This window comes from Cervus elaphus, chromosome 11 (assembly GCF_910594005.1).
Source record: "Cervus elaphus chromosome 11, mCerEla1.1, whole genome shotgun sequence".
Taxonomy (NCBI): domain Eukaryota; kingdom Metazoa; phylum Chordata; class Mammalia; order Artiodactyla; family Cervidae; genus Cervus; species Cervus elaphus.
In genome coordinates, this window is record NC_057825.1 from 2,785,961 (window position 1) to 2,807,397 (window position 21,437).

The 21,437-nt window shown below is 59.6% G+C and overlaps 1 protein-coding gene across 1 annotated transcript; it reads right to left on the minus strand.

Moving 5' to 3' along the window:
• Positions 1 to 90: 90 nt before the first annotated feature.
• On the minus strand, positions 91 to 21,416 carry STKLD1 (serine/threonine kinase like domain containing 1). Its single transcript, XM_043916475.1, is given in 19 exon segments — positions 91 to 168; positions 303 to 382; positions 517 to 657; positions 1,694 to 1,822; positions 1,895 to 2,023; positions 2,528 to 2,656; positions 3,392 to 3,538; positions 4,300 to 4,416; positions 5,721 to 5,804; positions 6,425 to 6,555; positions 7,025 to 7,188; positions 7,637 to 7,755; positions 9,328 to 9,443; positions 10,102 to 10,172; positions 12,666 to 12,767; positions 13,507 to 13,581; positions 14,847 to 14,891; positions 17,051 to 17,137; positions 21,207 to 21,416. Coding segments are annotated over 19 exon segments (2,109 nt in total). The 5' UTR covers positions 21,372 to 21,416.
• Between the last annotated feature and the right edge of the window lie 21 nt (positions 21,417 to 21,437).

Consider the following 21,437-nt stretch of genomic DNA (forward strand, 5'->3'; position numbering starts at 1 on the left):
GGGTCCCACCTCTTCTGACCCCGCTCCCCCAGGAGACGCCTGTGGCACTGGGCGCCCGTAAGGTACAGGTTGAGGAGGGCAGGGTGGCGCCTACCGGCTGCCCTCAAAGCTGGACTGGGCGGCCGCCTCCAGTCTGCGGAGCACGCTGGCTGCGTAAGAAACAAGCTCCTGCAAGGAGAACGCGGTCGGCTGCTGTGGACGGTCTCTGGGTGTGCGCCGAGGGCACCGCCCCTGCCCCGTGGGGTGTCCTGCAGCCCCGGGGGGGCGGTGCAGTGAGGCAAGGAGGGCCCACCAGCGCTCACCAGGCTGGAGGTGAAGCGTCCGTGGATCTCCACGACCAGGGGCTGGATGCTGCTGCACGCCAGCTCAGACAGGATCTCCTCTGCGGGCAGAGGGGGGTCCTGAGGCCAGCACGACAGGGCCAGGCCCCCACCCTTCGGGGCTCAGTGCTTGGCCCAGCGTGTTCCTGCCCCCCCCCCCCCAACCCCCCAGACAGCCACAAGCCGGGGCCCTCACTGTACGCGGCCAGGTGGGCCAGCAGCAGGCACATGCTCTCCACCACCTCCGGGTCGTCGCGGTGCAGCTGGTACGTCTCCAGGATGAGGTCCAGGCCACTGCCGCTCTCCCTAGGCATCACCACCTGCAGGGCCGCCAGCTCTGAGGGAAGGTAGGGGTTGTTCCCTGATGGGTGGGCCTGAGGGTCCTCCAGCAGATGGGGGACGGCCATGCTGAGTTTGTGGGGTTGTTGAGAGCCCAGAGCGCTGTGGGTAGCAAGTGTCGGCCAGCTGAGGACACCATGGTGGCCTCGGGGACTCAGCAGTCAGGCCGTGACCACTCTGCACTTCTGGAGTGTTCTCCGGCAGAGGGCACCTGTCTCTCCACCCCAGCCGTCTCCCAGGCTGGAGGAGGGAGTGTGCCCCCACGCAAGGAGGCCCGTCAAGGCAGGTTAGACCCAGCTCCTGATGCCATGTGGTCATCAGGTCCCCTGGAGTCCTGAGGGAGGCGGACACCCCAAGGCGCCGATAGATCCTCGAAGGCGGCAAAGCCGAGGCTGTCCCCAGACTCTGACTCGCCTCTGGCTCACTGGGTCCTGACGACCCGGCTCCCATGCGCTGCGCCTCCAGCCTTCTGCTCTCGGGCTCCAGGCCCTGTCTCCTCCCGGTTTGACGGGATCCCAGAGGGAGTGGGGGCAGGCCTGCAGCCTAGGTTGTCTCCATCAGAAAGGGGAGACCCTGCCCCACTCCAGAGCTTCTCCAGGAGTGGGGGTCACCCCGTCTAGCTTGTGCACCCAAGGGGACTGGACCCCACAGGCTGAACCACCCTGATGCGGCGGGCAGCCTTGGTGGACTCCAGGCCCCGAGAGTCTAGAGGGCTGTGGTCCCGGGTCGGGCGCAGAGCCTGGCCGGGGGGCTGAGTGACAGGTGGGGTTCAGACCCTGTCTGCTCTGCTGACTTCAGAGCCACACCTGGAGGAGCACCCCTGCTCACACCAAGCGTGCTGGGCAGGGGAGGCGGTCACGACGCAGGGTTGCACCAGCGAGTGTGATGTGGGTGCAGAGGACGCCTGCATGCTGGGACTGGGTGTTTCCCTGCTTTGAGTGTGTGCGTGGTTTTGGTCTGTGGGCCACCAGCAGGCTTCACTGGGAAGCCCACCCCCCGCCTCCGAGCAGCAGCCCTGTTGGGCCCAGGCTCACCGGACACCTTGGCGAGGCTGGCCAGCCCGCGGTAGGCATTGTTCAGCAGCAGGACTCGGTCCTGGCACAGCTGCACGCTCCGCAGGAGCAGGTCCGCCACTTCCGCGCACTCCTGCTCCTGGATGCAGCCTGCGGAGGGGCCCGCACGCCTGTGTCCAGGGGCCTGGCCAGCCCCCCGGCCCTGGGCCCCCAGCTGCTCACCCAGCAAGGACAGCAGCCACAGAACCGAACAGCCGGCTTCCGCCATCTCTGCATCCTGGGGGAAGGTGGCCAGCACCTCAGCGACAAGAGCCGGGGCTCTCTCCAAGGGGGCCTTGTTCACGATGACAGCTGCAACGGGATGGGGTGAGGAGGGCTCGCCTGTGTCCCGGCGTGGGGAGAAGTACCTGCTGTGTGCGTGGCCCCCACCCCTGCCTGCCACGGGGACAGCAAGAGCCGCGGGGTTCGAGGTCTGCCGTCCGAGATGGGGAGGTGGGAGGGCCGACTCCAGCCTGCTGAGCAAGTCTGGGCAGGCACTGGGCCCCGAGGGGAGCTGTGCTCAGGGCCTCCAAGGCGGGAGATCTCTTCTTGGGAAAATGACTGTCCAGGTGCTGGAGGGCCAAGTGGCACCTGGAGAGGGAGCCATTCAGCCGGCGAGCGTCCCCATTTCTGAATCAAAAGTCAGAGAGGTCGCCCAGTGCTGGAGCCCGCGTGTGAGACCAGGGCAGCCCCTGATGGGCGAGCAGAGGGCCTCCCGGGCGGGCGGGCAGGCGGGTGGAGGCCCAGGGTCGGGGTCTGCCCCTTCCCTTCTCCCAGCTCTCGGGTGGTCAGGGAGCCAGCCCTGGGCTCACTCACCGTCTGCCAGCAGGGCCCAGAGCAGGCTCAGGCCGTGGATACAGATGTCCCTGTTCCTGGGGAGGCTGTCCAGGCGCTGTAGGATGTCCTCAAACAGCCCGGCCCTCTGCAGCTCGTCTGTGGGCAGTCCTGTGGGTGGGCCCTGGGGTGAGGCCACGGAGAGCCCCTCCTCAAGAGGCCTTCCCTGGGGTCCCCTCCCTTCTCTCCTGACCTCGGGCACTACGATCTCAATGCATGCTTAGTTACTAGAGCCTGCTCTGGGCCAGCCTCGCGCCCAGCGTGGGACTCGGAAACAAAAGGGTACTATTGGACCACCCCCTGGGCCACCACTCCAGCACCTTGCATCCCATTACTGGGCTGGGACCAGCCTCCAGGGCTTCGCTTCCAAGGTGTTTTCGCTCGGGTGGTGAGCGGACGCGGCCAAGTGGCCCTGACTTAACACCTGTCGTCCCGTCATGAGGGCACCTGGCAGCCCTTTCCACTCCCTGCCGTGGGGTCTGGACTGGGGTGGGCTGGTTAGTGCAGGCAGGCTCCAGGTGAGGGCCCTGGGTTCTCTGGGGCCCCAGCTTCCTATTGCAGAGGTGAGTGGTCGGACAGGAGTCAACTCGGGTAAGGCCCTGGGGGGTGACCCTCCTGCACACCACCCCTCGGCCAGGACTTGCAGGTGGCCATTGTGAGGTGGGGCGGAGGGGCCTGAGGGGCAGCAAGGGCAGGAACCTGAAGCCCACGGCGGTGCCGCTGCCTGGCAGGGCCCGTGTCTGTGGGCAGAGGGACGCACGTGGGCGTGGGGCGACCAGAAGCAGTGTCTGTGCCCCCGTGGAGGGGCTGGGTGCCCCCGCCGTGTGCCCAGCGCCCAAGGGTGGCACCCACCTTGGCTGGCCACGATGGTGAGCAGGCTGTAGACCATGACCAGGAGCTGCTCCTCTGCGGGGTAGCTCTGCAGGACACTCAGCAGCACGGGGGTGACGGTGCTGGTGTTCGCTACTGTGGCCCCCGGGTCCTGGGCCAGCGCTGCGTGGGCCACAGGAGAGCAGGGTTTACCCAGGGCTCCGTGGTTGCGGGGAGGATGCTGAGGGCGGGGTGCAGAGCGGGTCCCCACAAGTGCTTGTGTGACCAAGTCAAGGACTGAGGGTCTGGGGGCCCTGCCAGGTGGGCCTGGGAGCCCGTGCCAGCGTAGACATTTATCACAGAGTGGACATGTAAAGGGTTATGTGGGAATTCAACCTAAATGGTAAAGTTCAGAAAAGTAGTGAAATACTTCGTTTAAAAGCCAGGTATTTAAAGCTTTCTTTAAAGACTCCAGGAGCCCAGACCGTCGGCTCCAGCCTCTCTCGCTGCCCCCTCAGCTGACCCCCTGGACGCCCACACCTAGGACCCCGCCCAGCCTGCCTGGGGGGTGGGTGGTCACACCACAGAGCCCCTCCACCCCATCCAGCTCCTCCTCTTGTGCCTAGAGACCAGCCAGAGCAGGGAGGAGCCGGCCCAGGGCCCCAGAGCAGGTCACAGGCAGGCCCCGGGTGCTGCCCCAGTCTCCTGGCCACGCTGTGCCATCCTGGGGTGGGGTTGGGTGGCAGAATGCCCAGAGGGTCGGATGCCAAGCCCAGACCTGGTGGGGGGGAGGGAGCCGCCCCGGGCCCAGGGTGGGCGTGGGGGGCGGGGGGAGCGCACCTTGGCCCAGGGTGGGCGTGGGGGGCGGGGGGAGCGCACCTTGGCCCAGGGTGGGTGTGGGGGGCGCCCCGGGCCCAGGGTGGGCGTGGGGGGCGGGGGCACACCTTGGCCCAGGGTCCGCAGCAGCAGGCCGCAGGCACACAGCTGTATGTCCAGCATCCTCTGGTGCCGCTTCATGGTGGTGAGCAACACGTCCACCAGCTCCGCCGGCCACGGCAGACCTGGGGCGGGACAGGAGCAGGTGAGGGGAGGGGCGTGGACCAGACGAAGGACCAGCCCCCGCTGGGAGTCGGGGGCATCGCGTGTGGGCCCTGGGTGACCAGGCACCACCTGTCAGGTGCGCCGTAGCTGGCTTCCTATCCCAGCAGCTCTACAAGGTCAGCCCTCCCGCTGACAGACGAGAACCCAGGTGGTGTGACTCGAGAGCGCCAGCGCCCTTGGCCGTGGCTGCCCTCAGAGGGGACGTCTGCAGTGCCTTAGACTGTCGGCTCAGCGGCCAGGGACCTGTGCCGAGCACGGGGGTGGGGGGAGCAGGCTGTGGCGGCAGGGTCCAGGCCCAGCTGTGCCCCTTCCCACTGCCGTCCCCTCTCCCAGCCTGTGTCCTTGTGGTGAGAATGACCAAGGTCAGAGGTGCTGGCGCCTGGGAGGCCGTGGGTCCCTTCAAAAGGGACCCAGCACTGCCCTCACCTTCCCCAGGAGCAGACTCTCCCTGCCCATGGACTCTGTCCTGGCCACAGCCCAGCTCGATGGGATCGTGGGGAGGGAGGAGGGAAGGGAAACAACCGAGGGGAGGTCTCCGCGGCCTCATGACCGGGCTGGGGCTCGGCCTCCATGATATCTGCAGCCCAGCCACTGGGACAGCCTGCTATAGAAGGATGGATGGTGGGTGGATGGAGGGGGATAATGGACAATGGATGGAAGGGATGGATGGTGGGTGGATGGAGGGGGATAATGGACAATGGATGGAAGGGATGGATGGTGGGTGGATGGGTTCATGAATGTAATATTCAGGCTGGTGAGACAGGTTGAGTGCAGACATCTTCCAAAACCATGTTTTGGCAGAATTAATGGTATTATTAGTATTAATAATCGATGGAGATGCACGCTTGAGAGGTGGGTAGGTTGGTGCATCTATGCAGGCAGTGAGCAGCGTCTGTGAAAACATGAAGTACTCAGGCCTGCACATCTGGGGTCTTACTGTGCAGAAACGGACAGCGCACAAACGCCCCGGTGGTCCGTGTGACCTCGGTTATGATACTGGGAAATCAGCAGCCACTCGGATGCCTGACCAGAGGGACGGTGGAGAGGTGGGGTGTCTGTGTAGCGTCCATGAAAAGCAGGTGGGAAGAGGGCACAGGAGATGGTTCTGACCCCGAGCCACCCACCACCCTCGGCTCAGTAAAAGAAGTCCCGGCTTCTGCTCCCAGCAGGTGGTGAAGCCGCGGAAGCTGACGGGCCAGGCCGCAGAGGCGCGCTGGAGGGGGCGGGGTGGAGCTGGGACGTGGGGGCGGGTGGGGAGCTCTACCCAGCTGGTCATCAGTCATCCTCAGGAGCCTCTTCAGGGCCCTGTGCTGGACTTCGGGGCGGCTGGAGAAGTTCTGCATGACCTCTGCAGGGGACAGGGCAGCGCGGGGAGGCCTCGGCTCGAGGCCCATCTGTGAGCCCCCCACCACACAGACACACGTGACCTTATCCCCACCTCCTGGGCGGAGCCACCGGGCCAAAGTCCGGAGTCAGCCTCAGCGCCCACCCAGGAGGTTCAACTCGGGTGACTCCCTCCAGGCCACTCAGTCAGCGGGTGATGGGCTTCAACTGGACCCAGCTGTCCGCCTCCAAAGCCCATAACCACGAGACGGGGAGACTGGGCAGCTGGGACCCAGGGGGTGCCCCTTCCCCAGAAAGGGAGGCAGAGGTGGTCCACTGGGGGTGGGTGGGTGGGAGGGAGTCCCTTATCGTAGCCCAGGCGGGGGGCCACTGAAGGGGAGGAGGGAGTGAAGGGCCCACCCACACCAGGGGCAGGGGGTGGGAGGGCAGAGCCAGGCCTGAACTGAAGGTGACCTGCAGACCCACGGTCCACCCGAGAGCAGAGGCGTGGCCCCGGCAGGAGCAGGCGGAGGGGTCTATTGAGCAGGGCCACGCTCGGGAGGGACGAGGGGCAAGCCCACCGGCCGCACGGGAGGAGCAGTCCCGGGGCCCCCCCGCGCCGGCCCCTGGGGCCCCTGTCGTCACCGAAGGTGCTGGCCACGTTGCTGTCGAGCAGCATGTCGATGATGAACTCAGGCACCACCTGCCGGTGCAGCACCAGGGCGATGCTGGAGGACCGGAAGTTGCTGCGCACGAAGGTCAAGTGAATCACATCCCTGGGGAGGAGCAGAGAGCCGCCGCCTGCGCCCGCGCCCCGCTCGCTGGCAGCTGCGGGACCCCCACCTTCTGTGGGCGCCCACTTTGCAAGCACCCCTCACAGCGGGCGCCCCAGCGCGTCCCGTCCAGGAGGGGCCCTGCACTCGCACCCGCGTGGACGCCTCCATCCATAATGTAGACCAAAAAAACCCCCACAGTCCCCGGCTATGTTGAAATAAAGGTGAACAGAACGCAGGATGGATCATTTTGTCCTTCTGACTTTAAAATACCTTAGAATTCAAACATGCTCCTGGGCCCGGGGCCACGCCGCCCCTGTCGGTCCAGGACTCAGAGGCGTGGCCACAGTTTGGGACAGCCCAGCCTGGAGGAGCCACTGTCCGCGGATGAAGCGCTTTGTGGCCGCTGAGAGACTGAGAGGGGGAGATGGTGACAGCCAGAGCGAGATGGGGCCCCGGAGCCTGCGCTCACCTGACGGTGACTCGCTCCCCCGGGTCGGCCTGGAGCATCAGAGGCAAGAGGGACTGGAAGGTTTCCGCGTCGGGGACCTTCCTCTCCTCCATGGTCCTCAGGACACCGCTCAGGCTGTCGGGGGAGCTCCGGATGTTCTTCCGCAGGTGCATGGCCTCCAGCATCTAGGAGGAGAGAGGGCCGCTGTGTACTCTCCCAGCGGGAGGGAGGAGGCAGAGGGCGCTGAGGTGGCCGCCGCTGTCAGGAAGGCATGGAGACCACCCGTGCCCCGGAGTTCTGGTCCAAAGAAGAAATGCAGGTTTGGAGAAAAGCCCGTGGCCATCTCGCTGGCCGGAGGGAGTCGGGGACAACCTCCCCCCACGGCCGGGACCCCACGGCGGGCCGGTCAGCGCATCTTAACTCGGTGGATCTTGTCCCCGAGGGGCTGCCGTGGGGGGCGGGTTGGCATGTTACCAACATCGCCCCCACACAAGGGCCCAGCGGGGCGGAGTGCAGGGGGCTTCACACGGGGCACACCCACAGCAGGAAGATGCCATGGGGGGTGTGCGCCCCCCTCAGGGCCAAGGTGGGCTCCTGGGGGCTGAGGGGTGGGGGCAGGCAGGAGGCTCTCACGTCCAGGAAGGAGCAGCTGGCCATGTCCAAGATGATGCAGCCCAGGGACCAGATGTCGGATTTCTGGCTGAAGGAGAAGCTGAGGGCTTCGGGGGCCATCCAGGACTTCTGGAAGGGGTCTGTTGGCAGGAGCGAGGTGGGGCATGTATGAGTCCTGGGCTCCCCGGGGAAGCAAGCAACTTGAAAATGGGCCCTTGGTCACTCTCCTCGGGGGAGGGAGAGACATGCTGTCTGAGGCCCCGGGTCAGTAAGATCCTGGCCTGTGAGGCTGGGGCCCACCAGGCCGGCCGTGTGCGCCCCTGAGTCTCACGGTGGCTGCAGGAACAAGCGGACGGGGCATTTCCAGGAAGGCTGAGACCCGCGTGCCGGTTCAGCATCTTGCCTCTACGTGTCCGGACCTCGAGGCAAAGCTCTAGGTGCCCTGCCCCAGTTTCTCAACTTGCAGCCCAAACGGGGAGCCAGAAGAGCAGGATCCCCGTCCAGCTCTCAGCGCCTGACCCGCCTCAGGCACCCCTCCCTCTCTGGACCCACACTGCCCAGACAGGGGTGGCTCCAAGGACCCCTGCCATCTACGCCGCCAGCAGACCCGCCCATTCATGCACCTGCCTGCCCACCCATCCATTCATCCACCTGGACCGTTCACCCACTCATCTGTCAACCCATCCACCTGTCCACCTGTCTGCATGTCCATCTACCCACCCACCCCCCGACCCACTCATCTGTCAACCCATCCGTCCATCCACCTGTCCATCTGTCTGCATGTCCGTCCACCACCCACCTGTTCACCCTTCCAGCAAGGGCAGCATGCCACCAGTACCGGCCAGCCCAGGGCTCTGCCGTGTCCGGTGGAGAGCCGCCCTCTCCTCTCACAGCCCTGATGGCTGTCAGGCTTGAAGCCCAGTTCCCTTTGCCCTGTGGTCTTTTCAGAGAATGGAAACGTCTGTCTGGTTCCTCACCTCTACCATCTCCTGGGTTATTCTGAGGCTCAGTAAAGAAATCCAGCCCGAGGGGCTTCCCTGGTGGTGCAGTGGATAAGAACTAGCCTGCCAGTGCTGGGGATACCGGTTCAATTTCTGGTCCGGGAAGACCCCACAGGCTGTGGAGCAACCAAGCCTGGGTACCACCACTACAGAGCCCGAGGTCTGGAGCCTGCGAGTCGCAGCTCATGAAGCCTGCATGCTCCAGGGCCCGCAGGCCAAAACTACTGAAGCCCGTGTGCCTAGAGCCTGTGCTCTGCAACAAGAGAAGCCTCCGCAGTGCGAGGCCAGCACACCGCAACTGGAGAGCAGCCCCCGCTGTCTGGAACTAGAGAAAGCCCGTGCAGCGAAGAAGACCCCGCACGGCCACACATAAATAAGGAAACGCAGCCGACCTAGTGCCCGGCGTCCACCAGCCCTCCCCCGGCGCCTCTCTCCCCTTCCTTCCTGTGGAGACCTCCCTTCCCCCTCCACAAAGGTGAGCATTTTCTGAGTGTCCTCGGGACTCTGCGTGTGCCCCCCCTTGGTTGTACCCCGCTCGGTTACAGCCCAGGCAAGGGGGTCTCTGTGGAGTCCACAGAAGCCTGGGGTGGGGGGCGGTCTCTGGGGCCCTTCTGAGCAAGGAGAGGTTGCTGTTGCCTTGTTTCAGCTTCTAGAGTGGCCCCTGCCCTTGGACCCCCCCTTGAGGGAATGGCCCCCGCTGCTCCCAGCCACCTTCCTCCGCCCGGACGTTCCACTTGGCCTTGTCGGTCATGAGCGTGTTGGAGCTCAGATCCTGCAGTTTGCAGTGGTCGTTGCTGACGAGGGCAATGTTGGAGGGCTTGAGGTTCCTGCAACCGAGAGGCGTGCCCTTCCACCCGCTGCCCAGTGGGGCCACTTCTGCAGACCCTCCATTCCTGTCACACCTAGGGCCCCCACCCCTTCTCCCCCCGCCTCAGTAAATGCCCTATTGGGACCACTTTAAAAATACTGTTTCCTGTAAGCTAAGTACACTGTCACTTCAAACAGGGAAAATGAAGCAACTACAAGCAGGGAACCTGGTGATCGGCCCGCGGTCCCTCCACCGACAGCCTTCCAGATCTCAGCCAAGAGCTCGTTTGGGGCCCGGCGTCCCATCAGTGACCTTAACAGGATCGCGAGCGCTCCCTTCCTACGTCGGTTCACATGGTTTTCTCTCCTTCTGACGGGGGCTCTACGGCGTGCAGCTGCACTGCTTCTGCGACACCCAGGGTCAGCAGCTCGGCCTGGGCATGCCCGGAGGCCGCGGGTGCTGCTGTCTGCTTTTTTCCTTGCATTTTAGAACCTCCCACCCCTGGTGTGCCTGGGGAGGGTCGTGGAGGGGGTGGCACTCCCTCTGAGTCTGGGAGGTGCTCCTGGAGGAGCAGGGCCCACCCTCGTCCAGCTGCCCCTCCCTCCCGTGGGCCTGCCCCCTGCGGATGCTGCTCTGGGAGGCGCCACCCCCCGGGAGGGGCCTGGCCACCCGCTCACCTGTGGATGAGATCCAAGTGGTGCAGGTAATCCAGCGCGTCCAGCACCTGGCCCAGCATGTTCTGCAGCCACTGGGGAGGAAGAGACGCCAGGATGGGGGGCTGGAAAGCGCCCGCCCTTCACAGGCAGCTCGGGGCCGCTCAGTGCAGCCCATGGGGTCCGGCCCATTCCCCCCGTGGGTCCAGATGGGCCTGAAGCCAGTGGCCGACAGCTCAGAGCCAGTGCGGGAACTTCTGCTGCAGGCTGCATGGGGACCCTCAGGACAGCAAGACCTCGTCAGTTGCAAGGCCCTGGGTTCCAGCCCCACACTCTTGTCCCTGGGTTCCTACTCTACCTGCACCCTACCCCTCGAGGGTACCAGAGATGCTGAGTGTTCACTTCTCACTTGGACTTCCCTGCCCAGGTCATTAGCGTGAAAAGAGCCCTGAGAACATTCTGGAAGCAGTTTGTGTCAGCAACAAGATCCATGTAGTTTCCAGGGCAGTGAGTTTCACACCGTGTTCCTTGAGAGACCCCACCCAGGGTGCTGGAGAGGGGCTGAGGGGGCAGGACCTTGGGCTTCCTCCTCCCACTGACCCCAGGCCCGAGTAGAGTGCCTCTGCTCTCCTTACTGGGGTTCTGAGAACATCCTGTGCTTGACAGGGCTCTCCTACAAACAGAAAGTTTGAAACCCACTCTGAGCCTGTCTCCAGGCCCACCTTGGGAGAGGAGCCGGCTGCCCCTCAGAACACCCACCACCACCCACCCACCGCCAGCGGGGAGATGGTTCCCAGAGGCCCGCAGACCAGAGGTGTGTTCAGAGCAAAAGTCACGTGGTGTGGGTCACAGGCCTAAATGTGAAAGCGAGATAGATCCAGTCTGAGGAGGACAGAGCAAAATATTGTCCTAATCCTGGGCCAAGAACAGCTTCCCTGAAGGCTCAGAAGGCAGCAACAGAGCAGACACTGGTGAGCCGCAGCTCGTGACAACTGAGAAAGTGAGCCGGCAGCCGCAGACTAGGAGACGTCTGGACACCGTGTCCAGAGCACAGACACAGCTCGTGTCAATCAACAAGACGGACGACCTCGCGTTTAAACGGGGCGGGGCCTGAACAGACACCACAGAAGATACCTGATCAGCCAAAAGGTGCTCACCGTGACCATGCTGGAAATCAGCGAACTGAAATGTGATGTTTAATTAAAACTAACAAGTCTGGGATGTCCCTGGCGGTCCTGTGGTTAGGACCCTGTGCGCCCAGCGCTGGGGGTGTGGGTTTGATCCCTGGTCGGGAACGAGCTCCCACACGCCACAGCTAAAGATCCCGCGTGCCGTAGTGAAGACCGAAGACCCTGCGTGCTGCCACGAAGACCCGGTGCAGCCACACGAAGAAACACTAACAGGAGGAGGACTGACGCTGCAGTGCGGGCCGGACGCGCAGCCCGAGGGCCACCGCTTGAGGGTCAGCACCAAGTTGACTAACCATCCCGGAAGCCCGGGACGCTGGCCACAGCAGTGCACGCAGCCACTCTCTGACCCGGCGGCTCCACGCCGAGGGACTCCCCCAGGAAACGGATGTTTCGGTCCATCAGACACACGCCCCGCAGTGTTCGTGGTGGCCCTTGGTCACAACAGCCCCAAACTGGAAGCAATCCAGATGCTCACTGCCCTGGACCAGCTGCGCGACGGAGGTGCGGCCATCCGATGGAGCGGCACCTGGCCGTGGACAGGCACGGTCTCCTGACACAGTTCAGTTCAGCCGCAAAGTCGTGTCTGACTCTTTGCGACCCTGTGGACCGCAGCACGACAGGCCTCCCTGTCCATCACCAACTCCCAGAGCTTGCTCAAACTCATGTCCATCAAGTCAGTGATGCCATCCAACCATTTCATCTTCTCTTGTCCCCTTTTCCTCCTGCCCTCAATCTTTCCCAGCATCAGGTCAGTTCTTTGCATCAGGTGGCCAAAGTACTGGAGCTTCAGCTTCAGCATCAGTCCTTCTAATAAATATTCAGCACTGATTTTATTGGAGCTTCAGCTTCAGCATCAGTCCTTCCAGTAAATATTCAGGACTGATTTCCTTAAGGATTGACTGGTTTGATCTCCAAGGGACTCTCAAGAGTCTTCTCCAGCACCACAGTTCAAAAGCATCACCTGGTATGAGTCAGGCGTGAGTCACCTGACACTCACAGGTGAGCAAATCTCAAAGCACCAGGATGAACAGGCGAAACCAGACACAGGCGAACGTCACGCTGTCCGAGCCCATCCGCAGGAACTTCAGGGACACGCAGGGGATCTCCGGAGGCAGCAGTCGAGCCTGGGCACCGGCTGGGGGCGTCTGGAGGGCCAGGAGCACTCGGACCTCACGGGAGGCAGGGACGGAGTGTCCGCCCATACAAAATGCAGCCCGCTCTACAGAAAGATCTATGCACGTTACGGTAGGCAAATACCTTCATTCCTAAGCGTCAGAAGAAATGAGCCCGGGCTCCAGTGGTGCCAGCCCCCCCGCCGGTGCCCCTCTGCCCCCCACTGTGGGGCCTCCCACGGTCCAGGTGGGCCCCAGGCCTGGCATCCCTGACAGTCTGTCTTACCTCGGAGTCCATGGCTGTCTTTGCCGCCCTGTTCTTCTCAATGACATTCTGGAAGCTTTCCTTGTGGTACTCCATCACCAGGCAGAGGAACAGAGAGGAGATCTGCTGGGGACACAGCCCCTTAGCCGGGTCCCACCTGGACCCCTTAGCCAGATGCCGAGTTCCGGCACCTGGCAGCCCAGGCCTGGGACCTCCTGGGCCATCACCACTCCAGGACCTTCCTCCCCCGGGCCACCACCAGCGGTGGCTACGGCAGAACTGCCCCCATCCCCCAGGGTGGACACGGCCCATCACGAGTGGCTCCCCGCTCCCACCCCACCCCTGTCTACACGAAGCCCCTTGGGCTTTTCTTAAAGGTGCGTACGTCCACCACGGCACATGCAGGTCACAGCACCTGGGGCCTTGGCACCTTCGTCCCTTAGGGCTCAGCTGAGACCCACTCCTCCCTGAGGGGCCTTGCCTGAGGGGACCCAGCAGCCCCCAGCTCAACCCCGTCTGGGGTAACCGGCAGGCAGGCCTCGGGGTCCCTAGAGAGACGAGGAGTCAGACGGCCACTGGGACCCAGCGCAGGGCTTAGGGGCTGCCAGGCCCAGACCTGAGAGACACTGGGTTGTTGCCAGCTGGTTTCTCCCAGCCTTCTCCTGGAAAGTGGGATAATGAGCCCCACGCAGAGGCTGTAGGGTCCCAGGCGAGATGCCACCCAGAAGCCCCTGCATGGCCTGGAGGGTGCAGAGCCAGGGTGAGCCTCGCAGAGGTCCTGCCATTGGCGTTCACAGGGTTACAACCAGCCGGGTGGGGGGCCCTCTGTGCCCGCTGAGTCCGCGGGTCGGCTCTGACCCACCTCACTGTTCCACGTGATGAAGAGCTCCTGGTAGATGGAGATATGGGCATGCTGAAGCTTCAGCAGCGGCATCAGCTGTGGACAAGGGCAGAGGAGGTGGTGGTGTGGGGAAGACCGCATCTCAGCCATGCTCCTCTGTCCAAGGCAGGGGCGGGGGTCCCGGGAGGGTGGGCGGCCTGGAGGTTAGGAGCCAGATGGCCCAGGGTAAGTCCTGTTTCCGGATGTGCTGGCTGTGCTGTATAACGGAGGGCAGGCTCCTCCACCTCTCAGCCGCCCAGCCCATCTGGAAAGAGCAGTAGCCATGGTGTCTGCCTCGTGGGGTGTCAGGAGGACCAGGTGGGCCGATGCAGGCAGAATGCCTGGGGTCGGAAACAAACAGAGTCCGGGATGTCTGGAGAAGGGGGTGTGGCCAAAGGGAGGAGGGCACTGCTGTGCCTGGGCCCCCTGGCCCCCTGGCCTCCTGGCTGTGGGCACTAGAGGTCCCAGGCCCCTGCCCTCAGCTCCAAGTGCTTTGAAAACAAACACAGTTAGGCGGCAGAAGTGGCTCCCTTAGCAACTTGGAGCCAGATGGACTGCTGCTCATGATGGTGGGTTGGGTGTGAAAGGCAGTGGCCTAGCAGGATGTGGGAGGGAGTTGGGGGGAGTATGATGCTTGGGGGGATACAAGATGGCCCCCCACTTCTTTCTTCCATGAATGTGGCCTGGGTCCATCAGTGTGCCTCAGACACACTGTGGACAGAATAGCTGCTGGTAAAGCTTAAAAAGCTCGTGATTCCAGAAAGAAGAGCTAAGGGTGGCCATTAGATGGAAGGGGAGACATTTAGCTTCGTGTAAAATTCAAGAAGAGCAGAGAAAACAACTCAGAGCCTTTGCCCAGCAAACTGAAGTATACGCGGCTGTTTCTGCCCTTATAAATCAGGATGTTACCGTCAGTGCCGACTGGCAGATCTAAGGAATGTAAAAGAGTTTATGTTTTCTTTGTTAAACAATTCTCTATTTTCCAAATTTTCTGTTGTAACTGATACTTTCATAATTGAAGAAAAAGACCTTTTAAAAGATGGTTATTGGTAGAACAGCCTAGGGACCTAGCCAACATTTAAAGGTAGTCTTCTTTGAAAATGTATATTCTAAGTTGTCGGCACCTGGATTTAGAAATAAATGTTTGGGGCACAGACTCCCTTCGTGACCTGGGGCATCTGGCTCCACGGCACCAGCCAAGAGCTGGTCCTGACTCTCCAAGCCCCCAGCAGCTCCCACCCTTCACTCCACAGGCGGGTACAGAACAGGCACTGTGTGTCCTGTATCACGTCCTCTGGAGAGGTGGTCCCCCAGGGAGTTACCTCCTCCAGGGCCTCGTTGGCCTGATGCTCATCAATGCACTCCACCTAGAGGAGCACAGGAGAGCTCAGTCAGTCAACACGCAGTGGACACCCCCATCGAGATCACCACCAGCGCCATCACCACCTCCACCATCAAGATCCCAGTCACGACCGTCATCATCACCACCATAATCACCACCACCATAAAAATCACCATCACCACAATTCACCACCACCATCAAGATCCCAGTCACAACCGTCGTCATCACCACCGCTATAATCACCGCCATCACCATCAAAATCCCAGTCACGACCATCATCACCACCATTATTACCATCATCACCACCACCACCATTATTCACCAGGGGTGCCAAGCTCCTGTCGTTCGGGACCCACCACACAGCACCAGATGGGCCTGGAGAGGTTCTAAGGGATGGATCCAGAAAGACTTTAAGCAGTGAGATTATCGTTGCTCCTATTGCAAGGGTAAGTTTAGGACAGCCTAACACAAACCCCAGAGAATCACTGACCATTTTCAGACCATCTCGAAAGCCGGGAAGAAAACAGCGTGTCACCTCCAGAGCCAAGGAGCCTGGCACAGTGCCAGCCTTATGGCTCACTCCTCACTCAGGTCGGGAGGGCTGTGCCCGGCGCTGAACGTGGGTGCTGGGGAACGTGTGCAGAGGGAGAGAGGGTGGTGGGCAGAGCAGCATCAACTTTGACTCTGCACCGTACTTGGCAGCAAAGACTGTGGGGGCGCACTATCACCGCATCTTACCAGACCCTCACCCAGAACTTTTGCTCCTAAGATTTACCAGTGAAGAACGCTTGTAATCAGCTGATCACAGATGAACATGCAGTTGGTGGGTGATTGCCAGACCCACGTAAGGACCCCTGAAACAGGTGCACCGTGCATTCCTTTCCTCTCTTCAGGGCTCGTGCTTAAGTCATTTTGGCCAAAAACATACTGAGAGCTTTAAAATTATCACCTGTTTTTGAACTGGAAATCCCACCTCTAGGAATTTATCCCAAGGAGATCATGGATCCTCAAAAAAATTAACCGTAAGATTGTTCATCAGAGTTGCTTATTGTTGTTTAGTCACTAAGTTGTCTCTGACTCTCTGTGACCCTATGGACCCCATGGAGCCCGCCAGGCTCCTCTGTCCATGGGATTTCCCAGGAAAGAATACTGGAGTGGGCAGCCATTTCCTCCTCCAGGGGATCTTCCCAACCCAGGGATCAAACTTGAGTCTCCTGTAAAGGTGGATTCTTTACCACTGAGTCACCAGGGAAGCCCTATCAGAGTTGCTTATACAGAGGGAAAAATCAAGAAAATTTTTGCGCTTATTGTCCCGAGTGGATAGGTGGGGCGTCAGTCCTCGAGGCCAGTCCACAAAGGAGCAGGAGGCTGGTATGGACTCCCGGCCTGGCTGCCTCAGGGGAACTGCTGCAGAGACAGGAGCCCCGGCAGAGCGGAAGGGTGCTGGCAGCAGCCAGCAGCGAAGCTCTGGCCTAGACCCTCTGCTCCTCTGGACCACCTGGGCTTGGACACGCCAAGGTGCACACTACACATCCCCTGCAGGTGCGCACTCCACCCTGCCGTGCCAGCCCTGCTGAGGAGGTGGAGGAAGGGCCCAGGGTTGGTGTCCTGCCCTTAAACTTGTGTGACCTTGGGCAAGTCCCTGCCCCCACCCCCCGGCCAGCCTCCTTCAGTTCAGTTCAGTCCAGTCCTCAGTCGTGTCCGACTCTTTGCGACCCCATGGACTGCAGCACACCAGGCCTCCCTGTCCATCGCCAACTCCCGGAGCTTGCTCAAGCTCATGTCCATTGAGTCGGTGGTGCCATCCAGCCTACTTATCCTTGGCTATAAAGAGGGGTCATCGGTCCCTCTTTGCTGAGTTGGTGGGCGGTTAAATAAGATGACAATTAAGCCTGGCACCATGTCCACGTAAATGGGGAGTATGGTTGTGGTTGCTGGTGGAATAATCATGAGCATTCCTTCCCCTTCAAGGTGGAAGAGTTGAGTCTCCAGGGAACCCCAAGGAGCCTCATACCACCCCCACGTCTCCCCCCGCAGCCCCTCGCAACCCCTGGATCTGCCTCCCCAACTGCTGGCAGACAGGAACCCGGCTGTCACATGAGAAAGCCTTCCTCTAGGGTGGGGGAGATCCGTGTACGTTTGGGGCAGTAGCCCCACTGGAGTGCCTCAGGCACAGCCTCTTACCTGCTTTATCATGCGTTTTGCTTTGGTTTTTGTCTCCTCTACCACCAGGTTCACCCCCAAAGCCCCAGGATTCAGCCAGTCCAAGATCTACCAGCAAAAGAGAAGCTTTCAGGAAAACGTACACATCTTTGCACTTCCCAAAGTGTGCCCACCTCCAGTGTCTTTTCTGGTCCTCCTAACTTTCTTTGTGGGCTAGCAAAGAAGGAAGTGACCCAGAAGGCTGAGGAGGCCTGCAAAGGCAGAACCTGAGCCCATCTCTCAGGGGCCGACTCTGGAGCTCTGTCCACCACCCCAGGCCCCTTCTCCAGTCTGTGGTTAGGACCAGCCAGGCGTCTGAGAGCCAGCACCTCCCCGGGGCAGAGGGTTTCTTCACTCACTGTAGCCCCTCAGGATCCCAACCTTCAGCGGCCACCTCCAAACTGGGCCGCCAAATAAGAACATAACTGGTCCACAATTGGTGCAATCACAAGCCATGACCCCATGGGAACCTGGCACGTGCCAAGCGCTTTGCAGCCACCCACAAGTTGCCACTGTTGCCATCTCCTCGTTTCCACTGGAGGAAACTGAGACACCGGGAGCTGGGTCCTAGCCCAAGGCTACAGCACTAAGACCTCAGAGGGCCTGGCTTGGGCTGGAAGTCGGGGGTCTGACTCCAGAGATGGTGCATGAACACATGAGGCTGGGTGACACAAGTACGTTCATCAGAGGATGAAGGAAGGGGCGCTGCAGGATGCAGAGGAGGTTGTCCAGGCCGCGGGGCCCTCAGTCTAGGGACCCTCAGAGTCCAGAGAAGTTTTAGGGTTCTGTAACCCAGCACTTGTGGCCTGAATCCTGCTCAGGGGGTGACAGGGGCGGAGACCTGACCGGATCATGCCCGTTTAAGAAGGCTCACACTCAGGCACGCTCAGGGGGCAAATGAAACAGTAAAATGCACTGGTGACTCAGAGCAAGGCTTTTTTTTTTTCCCCTCTTAAAAAGTAACCTAGTTTTTAAAATTCTCTGGTCACCCAGAAGTGCATCCGCTTTACCATGGGCTCACTCCCCACCACACCCCCTCCCCATCCCTCCCACACAAAGGGGATTCTCACAAAGGAAAACCTAACATAATGAGTCACTGTCAGATTAACGAATCTTTTTTACAAAGATTGACTCTAACACTTAATAAAGTTGACATTTAATACATTTGGTAAACATTCAAATGGCTGTCTGAGGAAGCCTTACAAATAGCTGTGAAAAGAAGAGAAGCAAAAGGGAAAGGAGAAAAGGGAAAGATACAGCCATTGGAATGCAGAGTTCCAAACACTAGCAAGGAGAAGGAAGAAAGCCTTCCCAACTGATCAATGCAAGAAAACAGAGGAAAACAATAGAATGGGAAAGACTGGAGATCTCTTCAAGAAAATGAGAGATACCGAGCAAACACTTCATGCAAAGGTGGGCACAATATAGGACAGAAACTGTATGGACCTAACAGAAGCAGAAGATATTAAGGTGGCAAGAATACACAGAACTACACAAAAAAGATCTTATTGACCCAGATAACCACAATGGTGTGATCACTCATCTAGAGCCAGACATCCTAGAATACGAAGTCAAGTGGGCCTTAGGAAGCATCATTACAAACAAAGCTAGTGGAGGTGATGGAATTCCAGCTGAGCTATTTCAAATCCTAAAAGATGATGCTGTGAAAGTGCTGCCCTCAATATGCCAGCAAATTTGGAAAACTCAGCAGTGGCCACAGGACTGGAAAAGGTCAGTTCTCATTCCAATCCCAAAGCAAGGCAATGCCAAAGAATGTTCAGACTACCACACAACTGCATTTATCTCACACGCTAGCAAAGTGATGTTCAAAATTCTCCAAGCTAGGCTTCGACAGTATGTGAACCAAGAACTTTCAGATGTTCAAGCTGGATTTAGAAAAGGCAGAGGAACCATAGATCAAATTGCCAACATCAGCTGGATCACAGAGAAAGCAAGGTGATTTCCAGGTAAACACCTACATCTGCTTCATTGACTACACTAAAGTCTCTGTGTGGATCACAACAAACTGTGGAAAATTTTTAAAGAGATGGGAATACCAGATCACCTTACCTGCCTCCTGAGAAATCTATGCAGGTCAAGAAGCAACAGTTAGAACCGGATTGGAACAATGAACTGGTTCCAAATTGAGAAAGGAGTACGTCAAGGCTGTATAGTGTCACCCTGCTTATTTAAGTTATACGCAGACTACATCATGAGAAACACTGGGCTGGAAGAAGCACAAGGTGGAATCAAGATTGCCGGGAGAAATATCAATAGCCTCAGACATGCAGATGACACCACCCTCACGGCAGAAAGCTAAGCGGAACTAAAGAGCCTCTTGATGAAAGTGAAAGAGAAGAGTGAAAAAATTGGTTTAAAATTCAACTTTCAGAAAACTAAGATCATGGCATCTGGTCCCATCACTTCATGGCAAATAGACAGGGAAACAGTAGAAACAGTGAGAGACTTTATTTTCTTGGGCTCCAAAATCACTACAGTTGGTGACTGCAGGCATGAAATTAAAAGACGCTTGCTCCTTGGAAGAAAAGCTATGACAAACCTAGACAGCATATTAAAAAGCGGAGACATTACTTTGCCGACAAAAGTCCATCTAGTCAAAGTGAAAGTGAAAGTTGCTCAGTCATGTCTGATTCTTTGCGACCCCATGGACTATACAGTCAGTCCATGGAATTCTCCAGGCCAGAACACTGGAGTGGGTGGCCTTTCCCTTCTCCAGGGAATCTTCCCAACCTAGGGGTCGAACCCAGATCTCCTGAAATGCAGCCGGATTCTTTACCAGCTGAGCCACCAGGGAAGCCCAAGAATACTGGAGTGGGTAGCCTGTTTCTTCTTCAGCAGATCTTTCCAACCCAGGAATTGAACCGGGGTCTCCTTCATTGCAGGCAGATTCTTTACCAGCTGAGCTACCAGGGAAGTCCCCATCTAGTCAAAGCTACGGTTTTTCCAGTAGTCATGTATGGATGTGAGAGTTGGACCTTAAAGAAAGCTGAGTACCGAAGATGTGATGCTTTTGAACCGTGATGTTGGAGAAGACTCTTGAGAGTCCTTTGGACTGCAAGGAGATCCAACCAGTCCATCCTAAAGGAGATCAGTCCCGAATATTCATTGAAAGGACTGATGATGAAGCTGAAGCTGAAGCTCTAATACTTTGGCCACCTGATGTGAAGAACTGACCTGATGCTGGGAAAGATTGAAGGCAGGAGGAGAAGTGGACGACAGAGGATGAGTTGGTTGGATGGCATCACCAACTCGATGGACATGAGTTTGAGCAAGCTCCGGAAGTTGGTGATGGACAGGGAGGCCTGGCATGCTGCAGTCCGTGGGGTCGCAAAGAGGTGGACACGACTGAGCAACTGAACTGAACTGAAACAGTCATTTCTCTTTATTTTCCAAACTTCCTTTTGTTTTGTGAATTTTTTAGGCCCTAAACATTTTCACAAGCCCTGGAAAAGGCCCAGTTTCCCCCAGCTAGGGACTAGTGATGGAGTGTCTGGGAGCGTGAGGGCTGCAGATGTTGAATTCTGAATGTTCTATGGGTTGCAGGAGCTGAAGCACATGGACCTGTGGGGGGAAAAGGATGAGGTTGTTTTCCAGCATCCTGTATTCAGACTGGAGAGGCCTTAATTTCATCCCTCATTTTAGAGAGGGGGAAATCCAATGCCAAGGGGCAAAGGACACCCAGGAGGTCACCTATGAGCTAGAGGCAAATGCTGGCCCAACATGGGCACCTTGCCTCCCCCGGGTCAGACGTGGAAGCAGGGCGGCTTTTCAGGTGTGCTGTGCTTACTCGCTCAGTTGTGTCGGACATTTTGCAGCCCCCATGGACCGTAGCCCGCCAGGCTCCTCTGTCCATGGGATTCTCCAGGCAAGGATACTGGATTGGGTCCATGCCCTCCTCCAGGGGATCGTCCCCACCCAGGGATCGAACCCGGGTCTCTCGCACTGCGGGGCGGATTCTTGACCAGCTGAGCCACCAGGCAAGCCCTGGGGGCCACAGGGACTGTGACCGTTAAACCGGTGGGGAGGGCGGTAGTGGCAGCAGGATCGGGTCCTGGGCTCGGCCCTGACCATCGGCCCCTCGTCGTCCCCACCTCCTCGCCAGGGGACCGCTCGGCACCTGGTACTTTTCCATAGGGTCTTGAGGGGAAGACTCGGCCTCCCTGTCCCTCTGCGGGGCGCTGGGGTGCACCTCTGGCCCAAGCCGCAGTCGGACCCCGGACTGAGCATGCGCAGTGTGGTCCGCGTCCGGTGTGCGCCCATCCCCCACTCGGGGGTAACCCATCAGCCCCCGGGAGCTTGCCTGCCGACCCGGGCCCTCCAGGCATGAACTGCGCCCGCTGCTGCGTCC